At 35.4% G+C, this 16,428-nt stretch overlaps 1 protein-coding gene across 2 annotated transcripts in view; it reads left to right on the top strand.

Moving 5' to 3' along the window:
* Positions 1-16,428, top strand: part of CARS1 (cysteinyl-tRNA synthetase 1) — a 34,654-nt gene that overhangs the window by 6,584 nt on the left and 11,642 nt on the right. For both annotated transcript variants that reach the window (XM_064452542.1, XM_064452543.1), the window contains 15 exons: positions 2,552-2,643; positions 3,506-3,594; positions 3,942-4,038; positions 4,489-4,587; positions 5,588-5,737; positions 6,968-7,108; positions 7,874-7,962; positions 9,135-9,256; positions 11,122-11,234; positions 11,774-11,902; positions 12,117-12,246; positions 12,569-12,672; positions 13,684-13,781; positions 15,247-15,436; positions 15,955-16,023. In XM_064452542.1, the coding sequence (XP_064308612.1) occupies positions 2,552-2,643; positions 3,506-3,594; positions 3,942-4,038; positions 4,489-4,587; positions 5,588-5,737; positions 6,968-7,108; positions 7,874-7,962; positions 9,135-9,256; positions 11,122-11,234; positions 11,774-11,902; positions 12,117-12,246; positions 12,569-12,672; positions 13,684-13,781; positions 15,247-15,436; positions 15,955-16,023 (1,712 nt within the window). The remainder of the gene's footprint in view (positions 1-2,551; positions 2,644-3,505; positions 3,595-3,941; positions 4,039-4,488; positions 4,588-5,587; positions 5,738-6,967; positions 7,109-7,873; positions 7,963-9,134; positions 9,257-11,121; positions 11,235-11,773; positions 11,903-12,116; positions 12,247-12,568; positions 12,673-13,683; positions 13,782-15,246; positions 15,437-15,954; positions 16,024-16,428) is intronic.

Raw genomic sequence — 16,428 nt, 5'->3', positions numbered from 1 at the left:
AGGATTTGCTCAGTCCACTTTTTTTCCCCTGCAAGAGTAACTAAATACCTGCTGTGTAATGTACAAATTCATAATAAAGTAAACTGAATACCCCCTCTTATGATTGTTATTAACACAGAATTTCAAAAATAATGTTTGGGATTCTTTTTTAACCCTGGTAATTGAGGTATTGCTGATGATTTGAGGAAATACTAACTGGTTAATCTAGGTCATTATGTAAGCATGGGTGCTGGCATTTTTGGGAGCTGCATCACCTTCCTGAGTTGTTTTCCAATGAGCTAGTCTAATTTAATTGCTTTATAGTGAGTTCCTTGCTCAGGGAGTCATGAAATAATTAATAACAACACAGAGCTGTTGTACAGTGCTTGCAATACCTACAAATGAATGCATAATGTCTGTCATTTTTGCTGATCATTGTTGACGAATATTACTCCAATGCCATCTTCTCACAACCTCTCATCATATGTGTTCTCAATTCCTAGCAGACCAGCAGTTAAAATCAAACTGCTGCGAGTAGATTCTGTATATGTTTGTGTGCCTGCATGCATTTGTGCTAGTTATTGATTTCTTCTCAGCAGTGAAGGGATCTCAGCCCTACGGCTGGCTCTGATAGCAGATTTAATGCCACTAACTACAACTAGTCTGCAGACTTTCATGGATCAGAGTGGAGCAATAGCAGAAAAGGTTTCCAGTTTCCTGTCCATTAAATCTATAATGTTCAGTCTCTCTTTCTGAAGGGTTATGGCTTGTTATCTTCATGATCTGGATGTATGTATCAGAAGTCCTGAAATGGTGTTCTGCAGTGTTCACTATGAAAATGACATGTGAATCTCACACACTTCTTAGACCATGGATATTTTATCGGTGGTTTTTTATCTGTGTCTGAGTGCTCCAGGGCTGGATTAGAGCAAATGAACGTCAGTTCAACCAGGGAGAAGACTGTAGCTAGCAGAGACATATTCGAACAGACTAAACAGTATAGCTTTTACTTTGCCCTTGGTGTCCATGTAGCAGATATACATGACACCTAAGTCATAAGCTGAGAACTTTAGGGTGCAGTATCTGGGTTTTTTCTTATGTTTAGTGTGGTTGTAAGTAAAGAAAGCTTTACAGATTTATCTTTTATTAGACTAACCCACATAGGCTTCCTTCCCTGAGGGAAACGTTAGCCACAATTAAGCATGCCAGTGTAATCTTTGTAAATCAAAGACTAAACCACTTCATGCCTTGGTATATGGTCTGTGTTATGGATAGACTGCTCTTAAACTTGAGGTATTCTGTTCAGGGGTACCTCATACAATGAAATGTTTAGAATAAACACCTATTTTTGTGTATCTATAACATGGAGTTTAAATGGAGTCCATTTGTGAGACAGGGTACTACAATTAGTATCTTTTTTTCTTCTTTAGGCAGTTATTCAAAAAAGGAGGATGAGGAAGCAATTAAATTTTTATATCATGAGTGTTTACATTACTTGAAGGTTTTCAGCCAAAATATTCATACAAAGATATCAGGGAGACAGAGTTAATGAAGAGCACCCTGATACACAGGATCAGAAAGTCAATTTTGTTGTCAAAACAAATTATTCATATAATATTTTAATTGCAGTTAAAATGCATACCATGAGAATTCCTAAAGACAGGGCTGTGTGTATTAAGCTGGCAATCTTACTGTATTTTTGAATTTCCTGGTTTGCTTTCATTCCTAGTTAATGCGATAATTAGTTTAACATCATTACAGCTGAAAGCAGCCCTGTGCATGGCCAACTGCAACTCTTCAACTGATGACATACTCATACTTTTGCTTGAAAAAACCACGAGTTTAAAAACTGTGTTGCTTCTTAAAAACTTAAAAGAAAACAAATGCAAGAATATCATCACTAATATTACCCTGGATTTTACCTATTCTCTTTAAAGGCAAAATTTAGCCTTTTGCTGAATTGGAGCATATTTGTGGTAAATGAGCATGGTCAAAAATGCTGTGTGTACATAGCAACAATGTATGATAGAAAGCTGAGGTTCTTTCTAAACCTTTCTGTCTCCCCTCCCTTTCACCCTGAGTACACATACTCTGTCAGTATTGGCTCTAGAGACTAACCCTGGTCTCTGGAGATTTTTTTTGCAAATTCTGTATGCAATCTGTGATATGCCGTCACAGTAAAATCAGTGGCATTGCAGAAAGCCCAGGACAGCCATATAACACTTTATTAATAATTCATTAAATTTCAAAGTTCTTGTTAATGCCTTAGCTGAATTGCATGCTCTTACTTTTATACCCTCTTCCTTCCTGTTACTTAGATCAAAAGTTAGTGGGAATGGCAAGTCAGAGAGTAGAAAATAAACTAGATTGAAATAATTTACTTTGGGTTTAGTGGATTTGTAGGAAGCTCTAACAGAAGTAGTTGGATTACTAGGATTGGAGCTGCTTTGTCTAATTATATATGTGTTTTTTTTTTCTTTTGAAATAATGATATGGTAAGGAGAAAATGTTGTACTGCAGATCTGTTTGTGGAAGGTGTCTTTTCAGTTCTCTTTACTATTTTTTCCCCTAGGTAAAGGCAAGCGTGTGCAGCCCCCCTGGTCTCCCCCTGAAGGGACAAAACATTCTAGGCTCTGTCTCTACAACAGCCTGACTCGCAATAAGGTGACTAAAGGGAAGAAAAGTGGAGGTTTCCATAGGAACACAAATAGAGAAGTCATCAAATGTTTGTTTCTTAAGTGCTTACCCTATCAGTAGTCAGGTTTCTGGGCTGTATTTTGTGGAATGTTAACAAGCACGTGCCAGAGATGCTGTGTAAGTCAAGTGTGTTTGCTGGCAAGTGTTATAATATAGACAATAAATATACATATACTACAATTGTGTGTATGTATGTGCATATTGCATAATATATAGTTCCCAATTGCAAGTTATCATCATGCAGAATAGCCAGGGGTTCATCTGTAACACATGTAAGTATGCACAATGTGAACAGAATGAAACGTGAAATGTGAAACTGTTTGTTTCTTTAGATGTTATCTGTGTAAAAAAAAAAAAGTCTCACCAATTATATTATTGTAATATAGACTGGTAAAACTTCTTGTGGTTGTATTTGAAGGTCCTTTGGGAAAGAGAGGAAATATTAAGAATACTAAGGTATTTATATGGGATGTAGTATCCAAGTATGTGTGAAGTGATTATACTCTGTAACATTTTTCAATGCAAAAGAAAGCCTCATCTTCCTTTTTAGAAACACAGCTTGAATAATGCCCTGCCTAGTCCAAATCTTTGTAATCTGATAACTTGATTGACAAGAGTACAGATGATATAAGCAGCCACATCCTGTTATCTGTCTTACATAATAAAGCTAGTGGTGGTCTTTTCTTATGGTAAAACTGGGAGTGGAATAACTGTTCTTTTTCCTAATTATAAACCACATTTTCATGTTCTAACCTCCAAATATGTTGCTACTGTGCTGAGATCATGTCTTCAATTTCTTCTGATCACTGTACTTTCCCTTTCAATTAAGGAAATATTTCAGCCTCAGAATGGAAAAAAGGTCTTATGGTATTGCTGTGGTCCAACAGTTTATGATGCTTCTCACATGGGACATGCCAGGTACTGCAGTTCCTTATTTCGATATAGGTAATAACAGTGCCTATTATAAGCAAAATATAAATATGAATATGAATATTAATTAATATTAACATTAATATAATATGAAAATGTACTTTGTTTAGGTGAGTGTATTACTAGAACACAGTCTTGTTAGACTCAATGCTTGACATTTAAAATTAAAAGCCTGTTATAATATTATGTCATTGTATGATTAGAAACTTACTAGTAGATGAGGGAAAATTAAAACTGCTGTAAAATTGACTCTGAGATTAAAGTAGTTTGTGCATACAGTAGAAATAGACTTGAGGTGTTCACTAAAAACACCCCTATATCTTTTATGTTTTTAGGTCATATATCTCATTTGATATCCTGAGAAGAATCTTGAGGGATTATTTTAAATATGACATTTTTTATTGTATGAATATTACAGATATTGATGATAAGGTAAGGTCTTTTTAAATTGCAATCTAAAATCTTGTACTTTGAGCATGGAAGTCAGTGTCATATGTAATTGCCATTTGATAAGGCAAGATAAATCTTACACATATTAACTTGGACATACATTTTGTACACAAAGTCATTGATTTTCTCAGTTTTGTAGCATTCCTGTGGTATTCTTGTATATAAATTAGTATTGTCATAAATAACGAAGACTAAGCATTTTACAAAGTTAACTTACATTATTTGCCAGTTGTTGAGGTACCTAATTAACTCTGTTGAGGTAGCTGATTAACTATGTATGGTGTGTTTAATTTGTACTAACTGCATGTAATTCTTGTAGCTTGTTAAATTTATAGGGATTCTGAAATGCCTTTGGTATGTAATAGATTTTATTTGCACTTTCTATAACTATATGTCACCTCACAAAAATATTTTCATGTTTCTGCTTTGTAGATCATCAAGAGAGCAAGACAAAATTACCTTTTTGAACGGTATAGAGAGAACAAATCAGCACCAGATCAGCTACTTGAAGATGTTAAAACTGCCTCAGAGGTGGGCATGGTATTTAATCCCTGCTAGTGTCTTAGGTTCTTACTCAATAATGCAGCAAAGCATCTAAAAAATGCCTCTGACTTTGCTACTCCTTAAACTTTCTGCTTTTTTCAGTTGTTCTGTTGAATTGGAACCACACAAATTAGAAATGTCATTGGAAATGCACATCACTTTGAGTTTCCATTGGTTTAGAATTGACAAGAGCTATCCGTGTAAAAGGCATGCCTGATTTTTATGTCTATAGAATTTGTTCATGAGAGTATGTATATTGTTGTTGGGGTATTGGGAGAAAAAGGTCAAAAAGCATTCGGATGTTTGTGTGTTAGAATTCAAATTTTAAAAACAACTCTTTCAAATATTTTTTTAAATGATGGTATGCTCATAATCTTTTAAAGCTTGTGAGATTTCTCTTTTGTACCATTGATGGCCTTGGAAAGGGTGAAAAGTCTCTAAAGCTTTAAGGATTTAATAAATTTTGTCTGCTGGCCTGAAGGTGGGGGAAGGTGATTTTCTGGTCATTTTTAGAACTACAGATCACAAAGAGATTATCAGTCTAATGAACTGAATACCAACCGGGAAATAGGAGGCCTGGAAATTTTGCCCAACTACCATTGCCTGACATACTCTCTAAGCATAGCATTTAAGCTCTCTCTGATTCACATTACAGCTTCTCCTTTTCAGATTTGTGATAATCAACTGTGTAATTCAGGTGATCAACTGCATAGCAAATGAAAATAACTAAACAACAGTAATGATGATGTAGTGATTCTTAAAGCCTTCCTGAAAAACTTAATTCAGATGTGAACTAAATTCTTTTCACTTCACCTTTATTTCTGATGGGGAGTATATTTCAGCAGTTTAATATCAAAGCTTTTTATGTGGCATAATGTATTATTATTCATCACTAGCAGGGTACTATGTGGCTAAGATAGTATATTGTATATGGAACATAGTGCTACTGTACTACAAGTTGCTTTCTAAATTTTTTTTTTCATTGTAGCTCTTTTCAGTTAAATTAAGTGAGACAACAGACCCAGATAAAAAGCAAATGTTGGAAAGAATTCAAAATGCAGTGAAGTCTGCTTTTGACCCTCTACAAGAAGCTGTGCAAGCAAAACTCCCTGTAGAAGAGATCAACAGATGTCATGAGGTCAGTTTGCGCTCCTTTTTAAATTGTATTTAAATTTTAAATTGTATTTGTTACGGTTTTTAAAAACAGTATTTAGCATGTAGTAATTCCCTGAAACTTTATGGAAGTTTTTATTTATATAAAGACGAATGGTGGGCCTGAGGACTTTTTAGTACTTTACATTCAATATAGGAAAATTGATGCTTGAATTCAACTATGTAGTGTTTGGATGCTGTTTTTATCAGTCTTTTTTTCCCCTCCCACTGTAATAATTACTCAGTTATTTTTAACTTTCCAGTGGGGATTTTTATCTTGCATATATTTAGACTTTCTGCTTGACTTTTTTGTCTTGATGAATTGGTTTCAGTATAAATTGCTGAACATGCATTTATGACATCCCAGAACTGGTGGCAGTTTTCTACACAAGTGTTTCCATCTCCGATCAGAGAAGAAAAGACATCCCAAAAAATTATGCTCAGGATAATTTTTGTCCAAAGACCATTACATCTAGTGACAATAATCCTGTTCACTTTATTGGGCTTTGGTACTGTCCCAGTAACCAAGTCAGTCAATATAACTACTGTCTTTTAGTAACTGGTTTCCACTTTCATCTTTTCTTGCTTTCAGATTATTTGTGGTAATTACTGTAGAAAGGATAGGGTATGTGCTCCCACCTTGAGAAGACTCTCTCTCTTAAATTATCTGTTAAAAAGTCCAGCTATTCTAATATCAAGTGTCTTTATAAAAGTGTATACTGACGTGACAGAATTTTAAAAACAACTAAAATCTAAGCAGTCACACCTGCTGGGCTATATTCTATTGTAAAAAAAAGTCATCTTTTAGTATAAGACTGAAATGTGTCCTTGCTGATGTTCAAATTAGTCTTTCAAGCCCTTCTTAGCGATGTGCACAGTAAGGCTTTTGTTAGGATTATCCAGTAGTAATGGGGGGAACAGATGCTGTGATATAACTGCAGGTCCCATCCACTGTTTACAGCAGACATTCCACATGCCTATTTAAGTGATTGATATCAAAACAGATATCACTTATCAATTTATCTTCCTTCCTCTGTTTGTTTCATCCATGATTATAAAAGGCAATATGATAAAAGTCCAGTAGAAGCACAGATTACTCTGTATTCATAGCTAAGTGTCTTTTTCCTTATGCAAACCTCACTGGTTAGAATAAGATCTTTCTGCAGGGTTTAAATGGGGTCTTTGATCAGTTGCACTTACAATTATTGTTTTATAGATACTGTTGGAAGAAGCCAAAGATTTGCTTTCTGACTGGTTGGACACAAAATTTGGCAGTCAGGTGACTGACAATTCCATATTCTCAAAGCTCCCCAAATTCTGGGAAGGGGAATTTCATAAAGATATGGAAGCACTCAATGTAAGTGAACAAACTGTTTTCTGTTCTAAAAGTGTACATACCATGCCTCAATACCCAGAATACAGTGTAGCTCCTTAATAGCTTTTGAAAACCTCACATTTAAATCTTGATAAAGTATTTTCTTTAATGTGAATAGGTAGCTGTTAAATTAGCACCTGTTTGTTTCCACTCCAACAATCTTAAATCCATTGTGCATGTTACCAGAGCCAGTTAACTGGTGATCAAGTTTGATGTGTGCATTCTGTCCCTTCCCCTTGGTGTAACATGGGTTCATAAACTGATAACAAGCTTGAGATAGAGTCTGTTAGCTGCTCAAGAGAGCCTGGCCAACCTCAGCATTTAGACTGACTACTTAACAGTCTTCAGCCACTAAGAAATTATGTGATGATAACAATCAAGGACAGATTTGTCTGTTACAGGTGAAATACCATGCCATATGCAGTCGTTCAGATCAGTGAAGGTTTATTTAGTTACCACAAATCAGAGGGACATATTGCCTGTTCTGTCAGAAGTGCAATAGGTGGGAGAGCTGACATCTCCTGCAGTATTTTGTTAACGTCACCTTAAAGGCTGAGGAAAAAAATGGCCACAGCAGATTGTTTCAGAGCAGAAAGCCTGACATAGGAATCTTAGATTCTACTGTCACTTGCTTTTGAGCCAATATTTAACCAATGTATAATACATATATTTTTAGTGCATATTTGCATATGCATAAATATTTTGTTATAGATATATAAAATATAAAATTCTGCTTTTTATCTATAGGTTTTACCTCCAGATGTTTTAACACGGGTTAGTGAATATGTGCCAGAAATTGTAGATTTTGTGAAAAAGATTGTGGATAATGGTTATGGGTAAGTTTGCTACTGGCTGCTTTAGAATGATGGCTTTCAACACTTAACTGTGAACTGTTTTCATATGCAATAGTAGTCTTTTCCAGAAGTAGTGTTTCATCAAATGAAGAAACTTCAGGTTCCTTTGTAAAAGACCTGTTATTTCTCACCTGATGAAAATGTGCTGTTCTATACTTCTTATGATGCCTTACAAAGAGAGAAGTTAGATTATTAAATTTATGGGGTGAAATCCTCATTCATTGAAATAAATAGGTAAAGTCCCATTCACCTGAACTGTGTTTGAATTCTGGCCTTCAGCAATGGATTTCAAAAATGGGTGCCTGAGTAGGTGGCTAGAAATCAGCTGTAAATAACATAAGTTAAAAATAAAAAGCAATTGTGAACTGCTTTTCTCCTATTGTCTAATATTGGTGAAAATCAAGCAAATACTCCAGAAGTTCCTACATATCACGCTAGAGTCCTGTCTGAAATTTTTGAGCTCTTTTTTCTGTTAATAGCCTCAATTTTTTGACATGGGTGTCTTTTCATTGTGGAAAAAAAAGCAAACCTGTGGTTCAGACTGCCGTAATTTCTCGTGCATGCTCTTCCTTCAAACCTGCATTTTAAAATTTTCTTTTAAAAAAAGGGGGGGCGGAGACAGTTCAAAATTGCTTTTACTGAATTATCAGCATTCCTGGTGGTCCTGAAACTTAGCTTTGTGACAGAGTTTTTACTGAGGACTTACCTTTGTGTCAGAGATTTTATTATGGACTTAGCTTTGCGTCAGAGTTTTTGTTATGGCTGTAGCTGGACAAAATTAGCAAAGTGAAAGAGGACAAAATGGACTGTGAAACAAACACGATTCATATTATATTATTGCAAAATATTAAAAGGGACCAGATGTATTGTCAGATAACAGAGCCGAAGAGAAGAAATATCTGTGTCTTGCCTCTTAAGTGTTTAACAAAAGACGTTAGTTGTTTTCCCTTTCGTCCATTTTATTATGACTTTCAATGATTTGTCTGAAGTCTTTATGGTAAGGCCTTAAAACTTAGGCTCACCTAAGTCATCTTTACAATACTGAGCAGTACCATAGTGTATGTGGTTTCACCAGAGAACTTAGTGATTCTTGGGATAAGATTCAGCTAAGTCTTGGTAGAAAGTTAGCTAAATAATGATCTTTAACTTTTCAGGTATGTTTCCAATGGATCTGTATACTTCGATACTATGAAGTTTGATTCCAGTGAAAAACACTCCTATGCTAAGTTGGTTCCTGAAGCTGTAGGTGATCAAAAAGCTCTTCAGGAGGGTGAAGGTAAAAAGGGAGAATAACATTTGCTTAAGTTGCTGAAGAAACTGATGATGTCTTGATCTCTTCATTTGATTTCACTGACATCTGGATGGAAGTTACTGTCAGAGTTGAATGGTTTACCTGCTGCACTTCCTTTATCAATACATGTTTTTTCCAAAGTTCTGTAGCTTGAGCCAGCACTTTTCTGAAAATTTTTAATAGGAAAATACCAAGAAATGTTCTTCATTCTAGTATGTTTGTGGGTTGGGTTTTTTTGTTTGTTTGTTTGCTTGTTTGGGGTGGTTTTTTGTTCAGAATAGTGAATAGCTCAGTCATTTGACTGTAGCCCAGTTCATCTGATTCAAAGTAGGAAGAATACAGACTTGAAGCTGGGTCTTCCACAAGCCAAGTGAAAGCTCTCCACATAAGGCTGTCATTATTTCATGACAAATATTTGGGTTCCTCTTTCATACTGAGAACCATTTTTACTTTATAAACCTTGTTGTGTTGAACTAAATACAAATCTAGATTATTTTTTTTGGAGTTGAGCCATAGCAGAGGAGTAGCTTAAAATGCTCAATAAACCAGACCCATTACTTATCTGCTCCTAAGGTTGTACAGTTTTAGTATCAAATTATCCACGAAGTCTAGTGGAAGAATATTAAAAGGTTCTTATGTAACACTCATACTAGGTAAAATTAGGGCACTCATACTAGGTGAAACTAGCAATATCTGAGAGATGCAGCTTAAAATTTATATGATTTTTTTCTTCTTCTTCTTAATTCAAACCCTCATAGCTGAAATCTGTCTGAAATAAAAGGTGCTACCTTAAACCACCATCCTTGTGGTAACATGAATGTATCTTTTCCACAACATATCCAGTCACTTTTGTTGAATTGTTGTGTCCTTTTACAAATAGGAAACGATGGTGACGGATTGTCACTAACCAAGAGTATGCATACATCAAGTTATTGCTTGTCAGCTTCGCTGCTTTGACTTATTTGTGATGATTGTCCTTACCCTGACAGATAATGTCATTTTGACTATTACAGGCAACAGAAATGGGAAGCTTTGAAAGTTGCAATTAATGTAAATAAAAGTGTAGTACTTTTATACTTGAAGTGCATAATGTTAGATATTCTGAACAATTGAGATCGCAAGTGTCTCAGCCTATACATCAAAATTAATTGACAAGTTTAACCTTGACAACTTTGTCTTTAATCTGTCTTGGATTCTTATGTGGTAGGTGGTATTGTTAACCACTTTTGGTCTTGGACAGTACTGCAGAAATGGTAAATTGCCTATGTTTTAAAGATGTTGTAAAGAGACTACCACCTAAATGATTGCAAGGATCTAACAGTAAATAATGCATAACACATCTGTGATGATAACAAAACTGTAAACATAGCTATTGAACAACTACTAGCCATTCTGTGCAGCAGCTGAGATTAGGGGTGGAAGAAATATTTTATGATCATGTTGTGTGTGCAGATTAAGAAAATCCTAGTCTTAATTTGGATCCTTTTAACTTTGGAGTGAATTGATTCTGCAGTCTTACTTATCTGTGAGTATAGGGGTTTTTGTTTCTGTATTTCTTTTTCTGTAACTGCAATGTTGGAATTGTGCCTGCAGAGAGATTGTAGATGAATCTCATGTCAAAACTTAGAAAACAGTGCAGCTGATAGTTGTTGTCAGATTTTCTGTCAACCAAACATTAATCAAAACCCCAAATGATTATCAAGGTAATTATGAGGGATTTTGAGGGCTGAGTATTTTGGTTTTCTTTTCTTTTTCTTTTAATTCACTTGATGTGAGGTATAGCGAGGCCGAAAATCCATAATGCTGGTGTTTAAATAAAATGTATATATTTACATTTTCTCTTTTGAAAGGTGACCTGAGCATTTCAGCTGATCGCTTAAGTGAGAAGCATTCTCCAAATGATTTTGCTTTGTGGAAATCCTCCAAACCAGGGGAGCCCTCATGGGACTCTCCATGGGGAAAGGTAAGGATATTATAATCAGGATTTAGATCTTCTACACGTTATTAAATGGCATGTTACACAAATACTTTGCCTCACCTCATATTAATAATGTATAGATTATGGAGATCTTGTATTCAATTGTAGATTCTGTTACTCTGTTCATTTAATAATTCAGAATGTGTATCAATCTGGCTGTTTGATACTTTTAAAACAGAAGTCTGTATGCAGGCTCACAATGGCTGTTACTGGTCATTTGTCCCCTATTTATCTACAGGCTTTGTCTGCAGTAATTTCTATATCATTTTTCCCTTGTGATCAAAAAATATTTATGTAATTTTAAAAAGAATAATAAGCAGAATAATCAAAGCATCACAGATGTATGTTTGATCTTTAAATTCAACGGTATACTTTTATGAAGCTGAGAATCTTTTTGTCTTGGTAACACTGTATCTCATCTCCTCAGGTGTGTAGCTGCTTAGGGGCAGACAATGAGAGAAGGATACATAAGCAGGAGAGGAAGACAACGAACTACTATCCAAATAATGTCTTTTTCTCAACAGGGTCGTCCAGGTTGGCACATTGAATGTTCTGCGATGGCTGGATCCATTCTAGGAGAGTCGATGGATATTCATGGAGGAGGGTTTGACCTCCGATTTCCCCACCATGACAATGAACTGGCACAGTCTGAGGTGAATGAACTGGCCTTCAGTTTCTGCAGTGAAAAAGTTACATGCTTTGCTTTGACTGCAACTTACACAAATCCATCAATTAATTTTTCAAACATCATGTGTGTTTTATATAAGAATAACTTTTCATTCTCAGGATTTTATTCTTAAATTATCCTACTTCATGGTATGTATATAAACAGTGTTCAGTCTTCGGGGATTTTTGTTTTTGCTGCAGGCATACTTTGAAAATGATCACTGGGTTCGGTATTTTCTTCATACTGGCCACTTAACAATTGCTGGCTGTAAAATGTCCAAATCTTTGAAGAATTTCATTACCATAAAAGATGCACTGAAGAAACATACAGGTAAAAATTACTTCAGAATTTGAATGCTTTTGATGTGCTTTGAGTGGTGACTGTGGTCATTTTGTTATTCAGGCACATAATGGAGTTTCCAAAAATGGGTAATTTCAGTTGTCTTTCTTCTTCACTAACTTTAGAACAGCTTCCTTATTCTTCTGTTCCTTGTTGGTATTATCTGTATGGATAATAGTGTTCTTGGTTTTTTGGTAGATATATTGATAGTAAGAATATTAAAAATTATGTTCTTAGCCACTGCATTATTGGAGGCCATAAAAATGCTTTCGATTATAATTATTTTCCTTGTTTATTTTGAAACTCCTAATAGCACGACAGTTACGGTTGGCTTTCCTCATGCACTCCTGGAAGGATACACTGGATTATTCAAATAATACCATGGAGTCAGCTATTCAGTATGAGAAGTTTATGAATGTAAGTAAGCTTTCTGTTCCTCCTCCAGCTCTCTAAGCTTTGTGTTGCCATATGTGTTTCAAGGAATAGAACCCAAGGATATCTAGGCCATATCCACAGACTAAGTTTGCCTTCTGAATTCAAGCAGGATGTCACAGTGTTTAGCTACCATTGAACATTCAGGTCTTACAAATTCCACACACAACTGTGTTTCTCTGCAGCTGGGTGCTCTTTCCAAGTTTTGACATCTCTGAGCAGCTTGGCACTTACATGCAAGATCAATTTCTCAGTTCAGCTTCCTCATAGGACTCAGTCCAACAGACACTCTCATACCATGTCTATCAGATCAGACTTTACACAAATATAGCCAAAGGGGAAAAGGGAGTATCATTCCTACCTTGTTTCCTCATCACGTACATTGAGCATTTGCCTCTGTGCCTTGTGGGCATATGTAAGGGGTCAGGCACAGTTCCTTTCCCTGCTTAATTTGGAGCCATGATTTAAACCCACATTTACCACAAGGAGGCTGTACAGCATTTTGAGATCATTGATCTTGGTCTCTCCAGCTGAAGCTATTCTGCTTTTTATGTAAAATGTTTGGTTTGGGCCACAGAATAAGTGAAAAAGACTTTTCACCAAGTTGGTTGCCTACATAAAATAGGTCCTCGCTATAACGCCATTTTTATTCTTCAGCTTCCATTAGCAACATACATTAAAAATCTGCCAGAAGAACTCTTGCCTAAACTTTTTTAAAATGGTATTGTATTTGAGCAGCTTGGTGTTAGAGTATTAGAGTGTATCATGCAGTGGCAGAGCCAAGAGATAGAACTCTGAATTACAGTCTAACTGTGGTTTACAGAGTTGTGCAAAATGTGTGGGTTTCCTTGTTTTGACAGACATTCTACAGATCCTGGCTTAAACAGTGTTGAAACCATAAACTTCAGGAGGCTAATTAAGAAATAATGCCTTTTCGTAGCAAATATTGGTTGTGTCTAATTTAAAATTATTTTTAGCTATATTCTTCTTTTATAGGAGTTCTTTTTAAATGTGAAGGATATTCTTCGAGCTCCCACTGATGTGACAGGCCAGTTTCAGAAATGGGAAAATCAGGAAGTGGAACTGAACAAAAAGTGAGTGGAGCATTCGTACTCCTCTGTGAATAGCCGTTGTGTAGCTATGTGTTTAACTTTCTTTTTCCTTGCAAAATGACTTATTACGTATATAGTGATATTTATAAGTCTCTAGCATTTCCACTGAGTAACCCAACTCTATACAAGCTAGTGAATTTCATCTTGCAACAGCTTTATGAAGTATAGATTAAATTGTTTATTTCCCTTTTGTTTATGTTAAGTACAATGGCCTCTCACATGCCTCGTTGCCCTGTTTGTGATGGGAAAGAGAACTTTTTTGTTAGATGGCTGTAATTTTCTTCACTACTTGAAATGCTGTCCTTCTGTCTGAGAAGTGACTGATAATTCACAGTGGTTACAACTGGAAAAATAGTATTTTACACATTTCATAGTGCAGTGAGCAACATGAGACAAACAGAAGTTAAATGACCTGACTAAAAGCACAAAAGCTCAGAGTGCCAATGTTTGAAAATGTGTTACTGAGAGAGACAGTGGTATCAGTATTGCAGTCTTTCTCTTTTATAACAAAACTACATTATTGTTTATAATATGAACAGCTTCCTATATGAGTTCATTATGAGTGAAATTTAAAATAGAAGCATCTTGTGTTGCAATACTAATAATGTTCCTAGTTCCGTTCACTGTTGTGGACAGAGACGGTGACTATTGAAGGACCAAGTACAGATGCTTCTGTTTAATAATGTCCTCTGAAAATTTCATCTTCAACTTGAGGTTGGTAAAGACGACAGTTTTTTTAAAAAGGGGAAGATAAAGAGGTCAAAGAGAAGGGACAGAGGAGTGGGAGGAACAAAAAATATGCTGCATGGATATTTGTTTTTGTTTCCTTTCTTTACCACTTTTCATTCTCTTTTCTCTGGAAAAAGTATGTTGTTTGAAACAGTAGTACCCCTTGTGTGATGAAATGGTACTTTACATACTGTATTGCTTATTACGCCTATTCATGAACATTGCAAAGGTTTACATTAATTTATTCCTTGTATCTGCTTGTAACAGCTTCATAACACTTCACTTTGTGGTAAGTTAACTTCCAGATTGGTGCTCCTTGCTGGAAAGATACTAAACAGAGTACTTGGCTGATACATAGGGATAGGAGAGCAATATTGAAAAAAACCCAACATAATTACAAGAAGGTACTAAATAAGTAATTTCTACTGCTTTTAAAAACAACCTTGAAATGGTCAGTTGCTGAAAAAGTGTTGGATGTCATTTGTTTGGATAGTTGTTGCCAATTAGATTATCCTGCCTGCCTTTGTCCATAGCAGCAAAACAGCAGCATCATGATAATACCATTTTCCTGCTCATCTGTTTTTCCTTTAAATATAAACTATGACCAACAGAAGATTATCTCACTTTTAGGTCCCCGTACTCTTCTAACAGAAGTTCCTCAGAGTAGGTTGCAGATACTTTTGACATCAGTAGTAAAAAAAAATCTTTCTCTTCTTAGTTTTTACGACAAGAAGGCAGCAATTCATGAAGCACTGTGTGACAATATTGACACTCGCTCTGTCTTAGAAGAAATGCGTTCGTTAGTCAGTCAGAGTAACTCCTATATTGCCGCAAAGAAATCTTCCAGACAAATGCCAAACAGACTTCTTTTAGAAAACATCAGTTCCTATCTCACTCAAATGCTAAAGGTATGTAATAGCAAGTAGTCATGTTGCTATTGCACTGTGCAATTAACTGTTGTATTTTTCAAGTACTTAGGGATCTGTATAGACTTTGTATAAATCTTGTAGGAAACTATAGATCTTCCACGCACACACATGAACCAAAACAACCCCAAATTGCAGTGTGTGCTGCAGCAGGAACAATTTGAGTCCTCTATGTTACATCTTAATTTCAGCTAATGTTTTGTTGAATAGTGGAGAACCCCTAATACATGCAAGCAAAATTAGACAGTAGAAAAAAAATTGAAGTCAGAATGTCAAACCTGACAGCTTTAGAGCTAAATCTAAAAGCCAATGCTTAGTATGCTTTATCAATTAAAAACCAAAACATCCTCTAATTAGAGCCGTGAATTGTGGGTTAAATGAGAGCTAGGTGGCTTCAAGACCCTAGTACATGTGATTTTGCTTAGTTTTCACATACCTGTGAATTGATGTATACAATCTTTTCTTTTCTTCCTTTTCTTTTTTTGTTTTTCCTTGACCAGATTTTTGGTGCCATAGAAAGTGATGAAGCAATTGGTTTTCCTGTTGGAGGGAATAGTCAAAACATAAATGTAAGTGGTGGACAAAGTACACTGTACAAAATTACTCTGTGTCCTTTGAAAGCTTAGGTTAGATAAAGTGATTACATTACTGATATATAGCTGAATTACATTCTTTCTGCTTTTAACATTTGAGTCTGAAGTAATTAATTGGCTTAGGAAGCAAGGTTTTTCTTTTATGAGAGTTGGGTTTTTTAATAGGTTTGTTTGAGTTAATGACAGACAAATTGTATAGCAACCAGAAAAAGAATTATCTTGTCCTTTGAATGATGAGTCTGTTTAAGTAACCACATGTTAACTACAGACAGCACATGCTATAGTCTAAAGACTCATTACAAGTATTTGTATGTTCAGTAGTTTCAAAAATATAATTACACTGATTAAACTTCCTTGTGGTACACCAAAAACCAGCCTGGA

Source organism: Phalacrocorax carbo, chromosome 5, assembly GCF_963921805.1.
Source record: "Phalacrocorax carbo chromosome 5, bPhaCar2.1, whole genome shotgun sequence".
Classification (NCBI taxonomy): Eukaryota; Metazoa; Chordata; class Aves; order Suliformes; family Phalacrocoracidae; genus Phalacrocorax; species Phalacrocorax carbo.
This window is presented reverse-complemented; position numbering and strand designations above follow the sequence as displayed.